General features: G+C 31.5%; 1 protein-coding gene across 2 annotated transcripts in view; it reads right to left on the reverse strand.

Moving 5' to 3' along the window:
- Nucleotides 1-764: 764 nt before the first annotated feature.
- Nucleotides 765-15,518, reverse strand: part of LOC147806764 (enoyl-CoA delta isomerase 2-like) — a 42,814-nt gene continuing 28,060 nt past the window's right edge. For both annotated transcript variants that reach the window (XM_087167159.1, XM_087167158.1), the window contains 3 exons: nt 11,353-11,563; nt 7,396-7,539; nt 765-1,065 (listed from right to left, as the gene is read on the reverse strand). In XM_087167159.1, coding sequence (XP_087023285.1) covers nt 904-1,065; nt 7,396-7,539; nt 11,353-11,563 — 517 coding nt within the window. In that variant the 3' untranslated portion in view covers nt 765-903. The remainder of the gene's footprint in view (nt 1,066-7,395; nt 7,540-11,352; nt 11,564-15,518) is intronic.

The following is a 15,518-nucleotide window of genomic DNA, read 5'->3' on the forward strand; positions in this document are numbered from 1 at the left end:
TTTTACAATATAAATCAAACTATTTGTAAAATCGTAATATTTTTAATAACTTATTCTTCTTTAAAATAGAGTTTTTATTTGGTACAATAAATCAAAATCATGAATGCTCTCTATTTATAATAAATTTTACTATAATCATTAACAACTCCAAAAAACAACTTTTGAATTCATAAATTACAACAAATTTTCTTTAAAATGATACCAAATACAAGGATATAGCTGAAACATTGAAAATTCAATACTGGTTTCAGTTGGCATGCAATTCAACCAGGGTTGCAAAATACCCAGGTTTTCCAGAAAAACCCAACACAGGTGGGTTTTATTGGGCTTTTCATATTTTATTGGGGTTTTTTTCAAAAGAGAGGGCAAGGATAAGTAAGTATCTTATTTCAAAAAAGCTTATTTTACTAGTGATAATTAAGTTTAATTTTATGAATTGACTTCACATATAGGTAATTAATACAAATAAATTGATGCAAAAGTCTGAAAGAAGTTTCTTCAGACATCCCAAAATGTTATATGCACTCACATACATCACACATTTGAAACTTATTTTGACACAAGATATTTTTTTATTTATATTCTTACTAATCAAAACCCTCTTTAGGGTGGGTTTTACCCAGTAAAAGCCACCCGGGCTTAACCGGGTAGGTGGTTTTTTTGCAACCTTGAATTCAACGGCACTTTAGTTGCCCTGTGGCAACACTGAATTTATTTCCCAGAAAACTTACACACAACTAATTATAAATAAGAGAGACAGAGTCTACATTGAGATATAGTTTATTTACACAATAGAACATATTGATAAAAGCATTATTATTTACATTTCTGATAATAAAATAATATTTATTTAAAATATACTTTTACTGATTATAGAATGAAACGAGGAACATCGAAATATCATCAACAGTCCTCAAAGAATCCAGAATTCAATGCACTTTGAATGGCTTTTTGGCAGGTGGGAGAAAGCCACATTTGCGGTAGAAGCATCGCCTCCGTCTCCAACACCAGGGGGAGTTGAATGTGCAATCGCATCTTTATCATTGCTTTTGTTGCTTGTACACTCTAATCAATATTAAAAAATAAAATCATATTCTTAAACAAGTAAAATATTTAAAAAAAATTTAAATTCAATTACTACATATTTTATCAAAATGAAGTTTTCAAAAGAAATTAACTTAAGACTTTGAAGTTAACTGTAAAAGAAATTTTTTGACTAAAATTCTACATTAATTCTCAGTATAAAAATATTAACTCTCTAAATAGGGTGCAGATAAAAAAATGTAATAGAGAAAAAAAATTATTTAGATTTTGAGGTTGACAGCAAAAAGTTTCTCCAAATTTTTTAGAATTTTAAACGTATTCCCTACATTAAACTTTCAAATCTTTTAACAAGGTATAGAGAAAAAATATACTACAAAATTATAAATCAGAAGAAAGGAATTCAATAATAAAGAAAAATTAAATCAAATTTTTTTTGTTTAATAATATTATACAAAACATGCTTAGGTGTAAGAAATAATGAAAAAATATTTAAAGGAGAAAAATAATTATTCTTTAAATGAAATTTTAAAGCAGAGGTAAAGGCTATTGTGTTATATAACATCATTCTAAATTTTTTTTGAAGATAAAAATTTCAAAACATCATTTACTTAAAAAAAAAAAAAAAGTATTTAAGAATCAAATGCTAATCTGAAAAATCAGAACAAATATTTTTGTAAATTTAAGGAAAAAGAATTTAAAAGGCCATTTATGTTTAAGATTAGAGACACCAAACCTCAGGATTTTGCAGTCAACTACTATAAAACAATATATATATATATATATATATATACATACATACATACATACATATATATATATATATATATATATATATATATATATATATATATATATATATACAGTGAATTCGCGATAACTCGAATCTGATAGGACTGACGAAAAACTTCGACATATCGGAAGTTCGACTTACCGTTAGTTTCGGTTTTGGACTTTCAAAATATTGTCGGATTATTTAATTAATGCTTATTAATTACAAATCTTCTAAATGCTTACAATATTTAAGATCATTTTTCTGACAAGCCATTTACGATAAGACTGTTTGAAGCACTTTATGATACCCTGGTCCATCGGCTGCAACTTTGCTGTTGTGTTCGGCGGGAGAAACTGCAAGTTTACTGCTTTCAAATTAGGTAGATCACTTTGCGCTGTACATTTATCCATAAAGTAGTTATCAGTTTTCTTTTCTCAGCGAAGAATTTCCGTTCCAATTTTCTTACATAGTCTTCAAATAATACTGATGTCATCTGAAACTTTTTGTTAGACTAGTAATCCAAAGGATACGTTTTTACATTCTTGAAGCATCGGGGATTTCGGTATTTTCCGATATCATGTAAGGGCAATTCCTCTGTCCCAGACGCATTTTCTCCAACTAAGACAGTCAAACGTTCCTTGCTCATTTTACCCCCTGAGCAGTTTTCATCCTTAAACATCATAATCTTATTTGGAAGACATTTAAAAAATAAACCCATTTCATCAATATTGAAAACATCATTTTAACTGTATCCTTGAAGTAAATTTGGTAACGTTTCATTTAACCACTGTTCACATACTTCAAGAGGGACAGCTTTAGCTTCTCCATGAAGAGTGCGAAGGACATTGTGTGTGTGTTGCAAAGGAAGGGACAAGATATCAGCTCCTAGGTTTTTTTTCTTGCTTCAAAAGATCAAAAAAAAAATCGAGTTAAAGGGAGTAAAATTCGAGTAATCGAGAATAATTAACATGAAATTGAAGATAAAAGATTCGGGACCTCATAAAAAAATCGAGTTATAGTAATATTCGAGTTATCGTACTTCGAGTTATAGCGAATTGACTGTATATACTTGTATATATATATATATATATATATATATATATATATATATATATATATATATATATATATATATATATATATATATATATATATTATATTAACATCGAGTGTCATCCAATATAAGTTTTAAAAAATGTATTCGAATTTGAGTGGATGAATAAAAAATATTTTATTAACAATTGAAAATTTGAACAAGAGGAGAATGTGAACTAATAGTCGGAAATGAAAAAAAAAGTTCACAAAAAATACACATTTAAAAATTTTTTTTTTCTGTTGGTTTATTGTCTTTTCTTTAGTTGAATTCACTGGTGAAATTTAATTTTTTAAATTAAAATGAATTTTAAATAATGTTACATTAGATCTAACAGAACAACTAATGATTTATCAGCATTTGAGTCCCAAAATATAGTTAGAAAAATGAATAAAAAAAGAAACAACATATTGAGTGGCTTCGTCTTTAATATCCCTATATAAAAAATTAACTTGTGTACAAGAATCATGTTATGTAATGTAGTAGTATAGCATTTTTGAGAAAAGGGTAATTCTCTGCACACAAATAGACTAAAATGACGTACTTCAGTTTTAACTATAGATAAATGAATGTAGTTCCATATTGTTTGAAGTTGGTCCTTTTTAGATTATCCCCTAAGTCTGAAGTAAATAGCTGCCAACATGGATAGGAAAACAATCCAGTTGATTTTACGGAATAATATAAATTTCATAACTGTTGCATAGTATACAAAATATTTTACATATAGGGAATTTTAGGGATTTTTATCGTCATCAAAATACAAAAATTTGATTACACTAAAAACTATAAATGGTCTGCAATATTGGTTGACAATATAACTATAAATGGTTGACAATAGATGAATTTGAAATGCTTTTTTATTATGGTAACATATAATTTTAAATAGTAGTAGACATTATTGATGATTAAAATATTTTGTAATTTAAAAAGGGAGTTCTGTATAAAAATAATCTGAAAATTTCAGAACAAAGAAAAGCTTTAAACTGATTTCTAAAAGTGAAGCTCGCTTCATTATGTATTAGTAATACTTATTTAAATAGTCAAGCAAGCAATAAACTGAGTAAAAAAATTTTTTCACCAGGGATTTTTTTTCGAAAACCTTCTCAATTTTAGGAAATTTTCAAAAATGTACAAAAATCAGAAAAATTCTTATTGTACCAGTAGACAAGGAGAAACTGGCACAATCCAGTAGAGTTGATAGCTATGGAAGTATTACTTAAATGTAATATTTTTCATTAATTTTGAAATCTAAAAAATCTCATTTCCTCGCATGCAACTCTTAGCATCTTACAAATACATATACTTTTCTTTTCGATTTTTATCCTTAAAATCAACGCTTGTAGCATTCTACCTATGCATTATGTAAATTTTTTGGTCCGCCAATGAATTTTCAGAAGGATTTTCTGGAAGGTCAGAAAGGGATGTCAAAGAGGCTTTCCGAGCTCTCGTAGCTGCTGCCACAAAGATGGGCCTTTCCATTAACGAAGATAAGACAAAATTTGTGGAATTTTCTTTCTTAACTGTAAATTACAGTGCCCTTTATATATTAATGGTTATACCTTTGAAAGGGTTAACGAATTCAAATACCTTGGCACTGATGTTAACGATCCAAACATACTTAAAGCAGAAATCGACAATAGAATCAAAATGGCTAATAAGCGATTCTTTGGATCGAGGACAGCCAAGATATAATCTTCTCAGCCGAAAAACAAAGTTAAAACTCTATAAGACATTCATACTTCCTGTGCTACTTTATGAAAACTTGGACCCTAAACTCAGATATACAGCGGACACTAGATATCTTTGAAAGAAAAGTCCTGAGAGCCATCTTTGGCGCAATTCAAGAAAGGGCAATAACTTTGAGCTTTACCGACTCTATAAGCAGCCCCAAATTTCACAAATAATCTGTATTAATAGGCTGAAATGGCTGGGCCATCAATAGAGAAGTTCTGAAAATAGCGCCATGAGAATCGTCACCTTGAGAATCCTGAGGGATCACGCCCCAAAGGCAGACCCCCTACTAGATGGCTCAAGGACATCGAAAATAATTTGAAAACCCTAAAGATAAGAAATTGGAAGGGAGTTGCTCTGGATAGGAGGCGCTGACATTTGTCAGCTGTTGAGGTAGCCAAGGCTCGCAAGGAGCTGTTGCGCTGACGAAGAAGAAGAAAAAAATGGATTTTTATTTGGCAAAATAGTTCAAAACTCATGATTCCTACACTCATAGTGATTTGAAATGTTTCTGAGAAAACTGCAAAAGAAATTTCATTTAAATTGGGCTACAGTATGTAAAAAGAAACTGAATGAGCAAATTGGACAGATGTTAAGATAATATTTTTATTCCTTCATTTAAATATATGAAGGTAATTTATTTTCTAAAAATGTATTTAAGAAAGTTTCAATTTCCTTTAATGGGATGGTTTAAGAATAGACACTGCTATTTCATTCTATTTGTGGGTATAAACAATACTATTTTCTCATTCCGTAACTATTATCATTCCTTTACAAAGAAAAAAATAACACTTGTGAGGGATTGATTTTATGTTTCTAATGACTAGTTAAGAAAGATATTTTTGTTCTTTTTTAATACTTTTGAAAGCAAAGGATTGTCATATAATTAAATACATTCATTAAAATTATTTTTTATAACTTATCATAAACAAAAATTATCATTCCTACACTTTAATAAAAATAATATTTTTTAAATATTAAAGAGTGACAGCCATGTTTTTTTTATTGTTTTTGAACCTTCTGTCATATCTTACTACAAAAAAATTAGAAATTTTAGACACAATTTTTTTTAGCTATCACTACCTGAAAATAGTAAAATAGCTTATTTGTAGTGAATGACCCAAAAATCATTGATGTATACCAAGTTATTAAACAAAATTTCTAAAAGGAGTTATTATGTATCTTAAGACAGTTTTCTTAATTTATTCAGTAACTAAATCTATTATAATTAGTTCAATATATTACAAAAAATAATTTATAATTAACAATTTATCTCTGTACAGCATTGAAACAGATAGTTTAAACTACAATACTCAGTATTTAATTGACATTGAAATGCTAGGTTGACTTATTCATAAAAATTATCCACACCAGTGGTCAGAAAAACTACATTAATTTATTAGTTTACTACAACTACTTTTTTTTTAAATGTAGATACTACCAACTACTTTTGAATTGTAGTAACTATTTCATTGCTTTAAGGATTAACATTTAACATAAGGATTAACATAAGGATTAACTATTTCATTGCTTACATTAACTTACATTAAATGTAAGGGAGTAATAATTAAAAAATATTTATTGCTGTATACATGAGCCAGTTTGCTAATCCCAAAATTTTTTCGTTCATTTAACCTTCAAGTTTTTGTCTTTTTCGACAGTGGATATTTATTTTAAGAAATGCAAAATTATCAAATACTTCCAAATTTTTTAGTTGTTTAATGCTCTTTTATTTCCTCTCAGAAATTAGGTACACCGAAAATGCGTTCCTTTCCTTTGAAATAACATCAACATAGCTGCATACTATGCTGGATTTTGTCCATTTTAGAAAATTCCCTAAAATTGAGTAAATTTTCTTAAAAATTCCTTATTGAAATAAAATTTTTGTGCAGCTTATTGCTTGCTTGAATATTTAAATAAGTGTTACTAATCCATAATGAAGCGAGCCTCATTTATAAAAATCAGTCAACCGTCCTTGATGAATTAAATGGTTATTACTGTTCAAAAATACGAGTAAACATAATATAGTTTGTCTACGCAAAGAACCCACAACCCTACTTGAAATAGTTATACCTCATTACCATAGTCATCGCCACCAGTCCAGACGAATGGCTAGAGGAGTTCTAACTTTAGAGAAACTATACATAATATTTCAAGTTCATTTAATGTTAGTCATAACTTAAAAATATTGCAGTTTTTCTATTTCGATGACTATAAAAATCCCTAAAATTTTCTAAATGTAAAATATACTTTGCAACAATTATCATAAAATTTCTATTGTTTCATAAAATCTACTGGATTTTTTCCTATCCATGTTGGCAGCTATGCATCAATATTTCATGAGTGAGTATTTGTATATGAAAGTGTGACATTAATTATTCATTTTTTATAATGGCTAGTTTAAATACTTATACAAGATTTTCAAGCACTTAATTTCTGTTAAAGCTCAGCTACAGGGTCATTTTCATTGATGGACGAAAAAATTAGTTACGTTAGAACCGGGTTTCTTTTCTAAAGTAACGTTAAAAGAAGTTGCCAAGAAACTATTGCTTTATTTTATAACACTATTCACTACACTACTTTTGTAACAAAGTAGCACATTACAACACAAACTACGAAAAATAGCAGCAACTACTAGCAGCGCGATACTTCTGGTTTGAGATTTTCTGAGAAGACTAATACTAGAAGAGTTGGCAGAAACTGTTAGTTTTATGATGATATTATTTCGTAATAAAAGTATGAGAAATGAACTCACAGGTGAAGAGTTTTGAGCTATTGCTTTAACACGAGATACTAAATCTTGCGGCAAGTGACGAACCTCAACCACTTCATTAACTAGTCCAATATCTCTGGCTTGCTCGGCTGTTATGACTTGACCTCTTAAAATCAAATCCATTGCCTAAATCAGAAAACAAGCACACAAAATCAGCATTTTTTGCAGGTAAAAACCACAATTTTGATATGAATGGGTCAGAGTTTGAAAAGTTTAGGACAGAATGGATTAATCCAGGGTTTAATCTGTTTTGTCCAAAACTGTTTAAAACCCTTTTACTCCAATCACGACATATTAAAAAATATTGTGAAAAATTAAATGTTAATTTTTGAAAAAGAAACAAAATGAAGAAAATTTTTTGTTTTATTAAAAAATTTGATTATTATTTTAAATATTGCATTACTTATCCTTATGGGAAAACATAATTTATCAGTATTAAAAGCATATTTATTCATACTTAAAGGATTAGGTATTCACTTTTGTAGTTCAATGAATTGTGAAGATTCACAAATTATAAATCTTTTCCTATTATATCATTCTAATTTAACAAGTTAAAGCAAATTGTGTAAAAAGTATCAAATATTTATTAATATATGTAATTATTATGTGTACAATGATTACACAGATAGAAATTTTATCTTTTACCAAAGTTCTAGGTTTTGGACACTTCAAGACAGTTTAAGACAAGTTTAGGAAGTCCAAAACCTCAACCCTGATTTTTAAGTCAGGATTAATTTGCAGATAAACAAAATCTTGACGTATAAAACTCTTATTAGACCTATTTTGGCCAAGGGCTCTCAGACTAGGTCTGATCAGTAATACTTAAATATTTTTTAATGAAAATTTTTTGCCTAATACACTATCAAAGGTTTATTTATTTCACAAAAAAGATTTTAAAGGAAGGGAACAGAAAAAGAGTTCCTAGATATTCCAAATTTGCAACAAGTTTTCCCTTAAAAGATTTTAATTGACAGCGACTTTGATAACCAACTTGGCAGACATTAGTTAGTTTTCCATATACCTATGCAGTTAATTGATTCATCAAAGTAAACTATTGTTAGATTACCTTCGAAATACCAATATAACCTGTGCATCGTCAGGGGAAACTTTCGGCAGAGAGCAGCATTCAAGAAAAGTGAAGAAATGTGACCAGTAACACTTTTTTTTCTTTAAATAGACGCTAAGTATATTTTCATGACTAACAGATAGGTCTGCGCCAAATGGCTCAGGAGACAGAGCGCTCGCCTTCCAATGAGGAGAACCGGGTTCGAATCCCAGTCGATACCGACCACAGTGCTGACGTGAAATATCCTCAGTGGTAGATGGATCATGGGTTAAAGTCCCTCCTCTCCATGTAACGCAAATGCGGGTTACCTCCATCAAAAAGTCCTCCACGAAGGCAAATTTCTCCCAATACTCGATCGAGCAGTTCCCTTGTCTTCTGGATTGGGTTCAAAATCACAAAGCTACGGAGTTGAACATTAGTAGTCGTAAACCCATAAAATTGGGTCTGCTGTTCAACGACGGTTATAAAATATAAAAATAAAATAACAAGTAGGTCTACTCCATTTTTATATTTTTTGTAAAAAATAACACAGAATGGTAAAGACCCTTTCACATGGTGCAGTATACTTTTGTATCTCAGGGGTGATTGTGAGTCCAACTCAAAAATTTGGAAAATTTCTGGAGTAAAATCATTAACAACACATTTCAAGAAATTAATGTCTTTATAAATTTAAATCCTTGATATTCTCCCAACTTAATTTAAATGAATAATTATGTATAAGTTTACTTTTAACTCTAATCACATTTATTATTCTACCAGAAAAAATATTTACAAATGAAAGAGAAGCCAAGTATAAAAATTCTTAAAACAAGAACTCTTTAACGCAAGAATGTCGCTGTGATTTCCTAGAAAACTTTACAACATCTTGGAAAAAGTAAACAAACTAGCAAACCACAGCTTGACATAATAAACAATAATGTAATCATTAGCAATGGTATTACAATATCTGAGGTATTTATACAAAATACGGTAGGGCCATTAAAAAAATTAGTCACTGTCGTTAAAAAATAAACTTGTAACCCAGGCATTCTACATATCATTAAAATGGAGAAACATTGACAAGTTTAGTTGTATGCCTCCCTCTCTTTAATTATTACTTAATGAGTAATACAGAAGGTATGAATCTGGAATCTTAGCATATTTGAAGTTTACCTTCTAAATGAGCAAACTAATTTTAATAAGTATAAATTCAATGATTAGTTCAAAAGCAATATAGAGTGATTATTTTTTATTTCCCTTCTTTTTTAGTAATATTTGTATAAATGAGTACAAAATAAAGAACAAGCAAAAATCAAGCAAATATTGTTACTCATACCAGCCAACATTGGAGAAATAAAATGACAGAGATGTTACTAGCAGCATTTTTTAAGCTACAAGTAAAGTTCTTATCACGCATAATCATGTAAATCAAATTCAAAGTTGGAAATAATATCAGCACTTACAGTTAGCGAAGTAAAAAATATTTATTTAAATCTTAATCTCTAATCAAGATTTTTTAAATCATTATTTATAATTATTAAAATATAAACACTCAACATACTACAGTACTGGCAATAGCACCATCCGTTGAGGAATAAGAGAAGTATTTTTGCCATCATCAATTATTTTATCAGCCAAAAAAAATTTTTTTTTAAAATTCTTCAAAAGATACGGAGAAATTTGAGAATGTACAGGTGAACAGGAGATAGTCGTAAAATACAGGAGACATGGCAGCATGGTTGGCAAGATTTAGGACAGAGTGGATTAATCCACGGTTTAAACCTTTCTGTTCAAAACTCCTTTGTCCAAAACTGTCTTAAACTGTCCAAAACCCTTTTACTCAAATTATGTCAAAATTTTATCTGAACAATATTTAAGAGGTAAAATAAACATAGAACTAATAACATATTAATAATTAAATATACTAGAGGATATTTGTTTTTAAAAGTATAATGTTTTATTAATATTGTTTGACTCTTCAATTTAAACAAAGGAAGATTAATCAGTAATCAAGTTCAATTGGTCTTCTCATTCAATAGAACATAACTGAAGTTTGGCCTTGCCATACAGGTAAAAATATTAGGGACTAAGTGCTTGGTTCGTCATAAACAGGTTTATTTATCTATAGTACTATTCAAGAATACTTTTATTTTATACATGTTCAATTCTTTTAGCATAGTGGTGATATATAACCAGTGTCAGTAACTGAAACTGATGTTATGCCCTTCAAAACTGTTAGTACATTTTTCAGTTATTTTGTATTTTCAATTTAGACTCATATATTTATATTTAAAAACAATTTTTTTTAAAAATAGATGTCTTTTTTATCATCCTGTAATGCAGAAATTATAAAATTTTTTTAAAAGAAATATTGTGAAAAATAAAAGGTTGATTTTGGAACAAATTTAGTGTTTTTTTTTTAAAGAAAAATTATTATTTTTTAATATTGCCATATTTATCCTTATGCAAAAATATTATTTATCAGTATTAAAAGCATATTTATATTTAAAGGATTAGGTATTCACTTTTGTTGTTCAAAGAATTGTGGAGCTTCAAAAATTATAAGCCTTTTCCTATTATATTATATTATTTTCTTTTAATAAGTTATAGTAAATTGTATAAAAAATATCAAATATTTATTGATACATGTAATTATTATGTGTACAATGGTTACACCAATAGAATTTTTACCTTTTACCAAAGTTCAAGGTTTTGGACACTTCAAGACAGTTTAGGACAGTTTTACCCAGTTTCAGACAGTAAAACCCACGTGTCCTGTCCAAAACCAGTTTAGGACGTCCAAACCCCAACCCTGCTTGGCAGGTATGGTTACTTCGCCTAATGCACTAAGTATTTTATTGGGACAGATTTGAAAGCAACATAAAGAAACTCACTATAGTTGTTCCAACAGCTTGTGGGAGGGTAAGTGTAGCACCCCCTTCTGGCATGTACCCAAGTCTTGAATATGGCATGCAAAAAGATGCATTGCTTGTGGCCAGTGTAACATCTGCATGGTTTAAAATCGTTAATCCGAGGCCATATGCAGCACCATTCACAATGGCAAATAAAGGCTTTTGGAAGTTTGCCAATGTACTAATCAAATCCCTGTAAATACATATTACTTTGAAAAACAAAATTTTATAACAGCATGTTTTAAAAATTTTGAACTAACAAAAAAATATAAAATAAATAAAAAAAATATAATATAAAGAACGAAAAATATAAATATAGAAAGAACAATGCAGAATCCAGTATGTTCATGAAAGTAAAGGACCATGTAGAACAATCAAGTTGCTAGTTTGAGTAGACAGAGGACCATATACAATGACAAAACAGTTAGTTCTTATTAGTGAACCAGCTGGAAATTGTCAGTAGTTAATTACTGGGGTCTGTCTAAGTTTTTTTTAAGAGGTATCTTTTTTGTGCAAATTTAGACACAATTTGCGTCACCGACCACGCGCTAGCTCATCGGTCGACTATGATAAATTATATGCTTTGTGCTTAGTGCGGCTTTGGGAATTCAACGGAGAGGCGCGTTTTAAGCCTATATTTTTAGTTTTAATTGCTAATATTATGTTATTTAACAGATCGATTACAGGAGAAAATGACAAAAGTTTGATTTTTAATGTCTCTTATTTATTATTTAAAATGTATATTTATGTTAAGTTGTTAAAACTGACGTCGGAAGTCTACCCACGCACGTCTAATCGTGAAATCAGCCTGGCGAATTCGAAATTTCGATAATTCTATCAATTTAAGTAGGGTATCTAAAATCCGGACTTTCCAAACCCCCAGCAGTCTGGATTTTCGAGGTTGCACTGTATATATAATGATGATGTGAGCTATATATATACATTATTATGCTAGTTACAATTGCTGGAAAAGTTAGAGCAATGATGCTTATCCAGGGGGTGAATACACTGGCCCCTGTTCTATGTAGGATTTTTCGATCCTGCATAGCATTTGGGTATATACCTCTCTCTTGGAGGAATACCAGGGTGATTTTCATACCAAAACCAGGTAAGGAGAATTATTTTGAGGCTAAATCATTCAGACCAATCAGCCTCACTTCCTGTCTGTTGAAAGCGATAGAAAAGCTAATTGACAGACACCTCAGAGACACTGTGCTCATAGAAAGGCCACTGTCCTCCTCACAGCATGCCTATCAACCAGGCAAGTCTACAGACACCGCTCTGTATGAGCTCTCCTACCTGCTTGAGAAATCTATCACAGAAAAGGAGATGGCTCTCGCGGTTTTCATTGATATTGAAGGTGCGTTTGATTAAAGTCCCTGTTGAGACTATCATCAATGCACTTAGGAACAGAGGCATAAACTCAATAATTACCAGATGGATAGCGAATTTGCTTTCCTCTAGGTATGTTTGTTCCTCTCTTTTGGGTGCAAGCATGAAAGTGCATGCAACTGCCGGATGCCCCCAGGGAGGGGTTTTGTCCCCTATCCTATGGTGTATGGTAATTTACTCTCTGTTAGTTCGGTTAACTGCTCTTGGCATTCCCTGTATCGGGTACGCTGATGACGGTGTTATTGTTGTCAGAGGCAAACATGGAAAAACTGTCTCTGATATCATGAATAATGCACTCCTAGAAGTAGCTAGATGGTGTTTTAAATCAGGCTCATCTGTCAATCCATCCAAGATAAGTTATGTAGCCTTCACACGGAAAAGGCAACTTGATCTAGGTAATGTATACTACCTGGACCATAAATTGGAACTTACGGAGAAAGTCAAGTTTCTCGGGGTTTATTTTGACTCCAAACTAAATTGGAGTCTTCAACTTGAATACTGCACCAACAGGGCCAGAAAAATGTTCTGGTCTTGTAGAAATGCTATTGGTAGAACATGGGGACTGTCCCCCAAAATAGTCTACTGGATATACTCAATGATTATTAGTCCTATCATCACTTATGGCGCAATCGCCTGGTGGTCAAGGACTAGATTGAGCTCTGCAAGGTCTAATCTTAACAGACTACAAAGAATGGTCTGTGTAGCCCTGTCAGGCTGTCTCAGGACCACTCCTACAGCTGCTCTAGAGAGCTTACTTGGGCTTCTTCCATTGAACTTACGCATTGGAGTTGAAGCTCAGACAGGCGTAAAGCGTCTTATGTACCTTGGCCTATGGAAAGAGAATTCCAAACACTTGTCATGGGGACATCTTGTTTCACAAGTGAAGGATTTATCCTCTTTTATTATGCCTAGTGATTATATGTCACTAAGATATGCTTTTCACAAGCCCTTCAAGATCCATTTTCCTACTAGAGATGAATGGTTTAATTCTCCTCGGTGGCTTAAAGGCAAATGTCTGATATGGTACACTGATGGTTCAAAGATTGGTGCCAAATCAGGAGCAGGAATTTACTGCTCCAATGATGGTACCAAACTTCACTTTCCCCTGGGAAATTATGCCACCGTTTTTCAGGCTGAGGTCTATGCCATTATCTTGTGCTGCAGGTTATGCATGGACAGGGGATATCGGAATACGACTATCCGCATCTGTTCTGACAGTCAGGCTGCTCTCCTATCACTGTCAAGGTGTAAATTCACCTCTTTGTTAGTGTGGGAATGCTTCTCGGTCCTCTGTGACCTGTCCACTCATAACAAGGTATCCCTGCATTGGGTACCAGGACATATGGGTATCGGTGGAAATGAGCTAGCTGACGAAGCAGCACGGGCTGGCTCTAATGCAATTTTCTGGGGCTCTGAACCTGCGCTGGGAATTTCTCCCTCCTCATTTAGGGCAACCATATTCAAGCTCTACGGCAAGATCGCCCATGAGCAGTGGCGCGCTGCTGACGGTCAAAGACAAGCTAAGAAGCTGAATCGAGACTGTCCTAGTGTACGTCAAAAGGAGCTCTTAAAGCTTAACAGAAACAGTATAAGGAAGATCATTGGTCTTCTTACTGGTCACTGTATCCTCAGAAGACACCTAAACATTATGGGAATTGAATCAAATTCTCTTTGTCGGGGATGTCATCTAGAAGAAGAGACATCACGACACATACTCTGTGATTGTGAGGTCTATTCTGCTCAAAGATTTGAGCATTTAGGACAGCATATTGTCAATGCCTGGGAACTGCAAGATGTTCCTGTAAGGTGCTTGCAGAATTTTATTTCAGCCATAGGGCTTTCATGCTAATCATGATTTTAGGGTTTGGGTACAATAGACCTCTGGTCGATGTGCCCTGCTCGTCAGAGCTGCCCAACCTCTAAGTCTATCTATCTAGAGAAAAAAAAAGGAACCGCTTGAACATACTTAAATGAAGCCAGAAGTATATGAAATAGTTTAGTATAGCTGAAATATCATCCTTAAATATCTCATAGATTACGCTTTGAGTGGTCATTATTTTTTAAAAAACAAAATTCCCTGCATTTTCCCTGTTATTTTAGATGATTTTTAAATTCCCTGTATTTTCCAGGTTTTCCCTGTGGAGTGGCAGTCCCGTGAAATTATTTGTGTTAGTACCGCGAAAAAGAAGTAAATTTGTCCAGGACAGATCCCTGACAATGTAAAAAATCTTCAAAATGATCAACAATTCCATACTTTAGATTTCACAGTAATCCATTAATCTAAAGTTAAAGAACCATTATTTCATAGTTTAAGAATTTAAAAACTAAATTATATTACAGAGCAGCACTTACTTGACAGCATTGGCAATATCACCAACAACTTCATTTTTATGATCTTCCACAAGAGGTCTTACGTCTAGCCCTAAGCAAAATGTTTGCTCAAATCCATTTAAAATTAATAGCCTACAATCTTTGTCATTACCAGCTTTATTTATGGCTTCCTTCAACTCAACTAAAGTCTGTAAAAAAATTTCAGTTAACTTTTCTTACTTCATTTAACATCTTTATATTATTATTATTAGAAATGTTCATAACTTTTAGGCAGAAATAAAATTGAGTAAGTTACTAATATAGCTGCCAGCTATATTAGTAAGCTTACTTCACTTACTAATATAGCTGCACACAAGGATAGGAAAAATATTATAAATTTCATAATAATTGTTGCATAATGTACGTTATATTATGGGGAATTTTTA

Source organism: Parasteatoda tepidariorum, chromosome 7, assembly GCF_982258835.1.
Source record: "Parasteatoda tepidariorum strain Cologne lab strain chromosome 7, Ptep-v5.0, whole genome shotgun sequence".
NCBI lineage: Eukaryota > Metazoa > Arthropoda > Arachnida > Araneae > Theridiidae > Parasteatoda > Parasteatoda tepidariorum.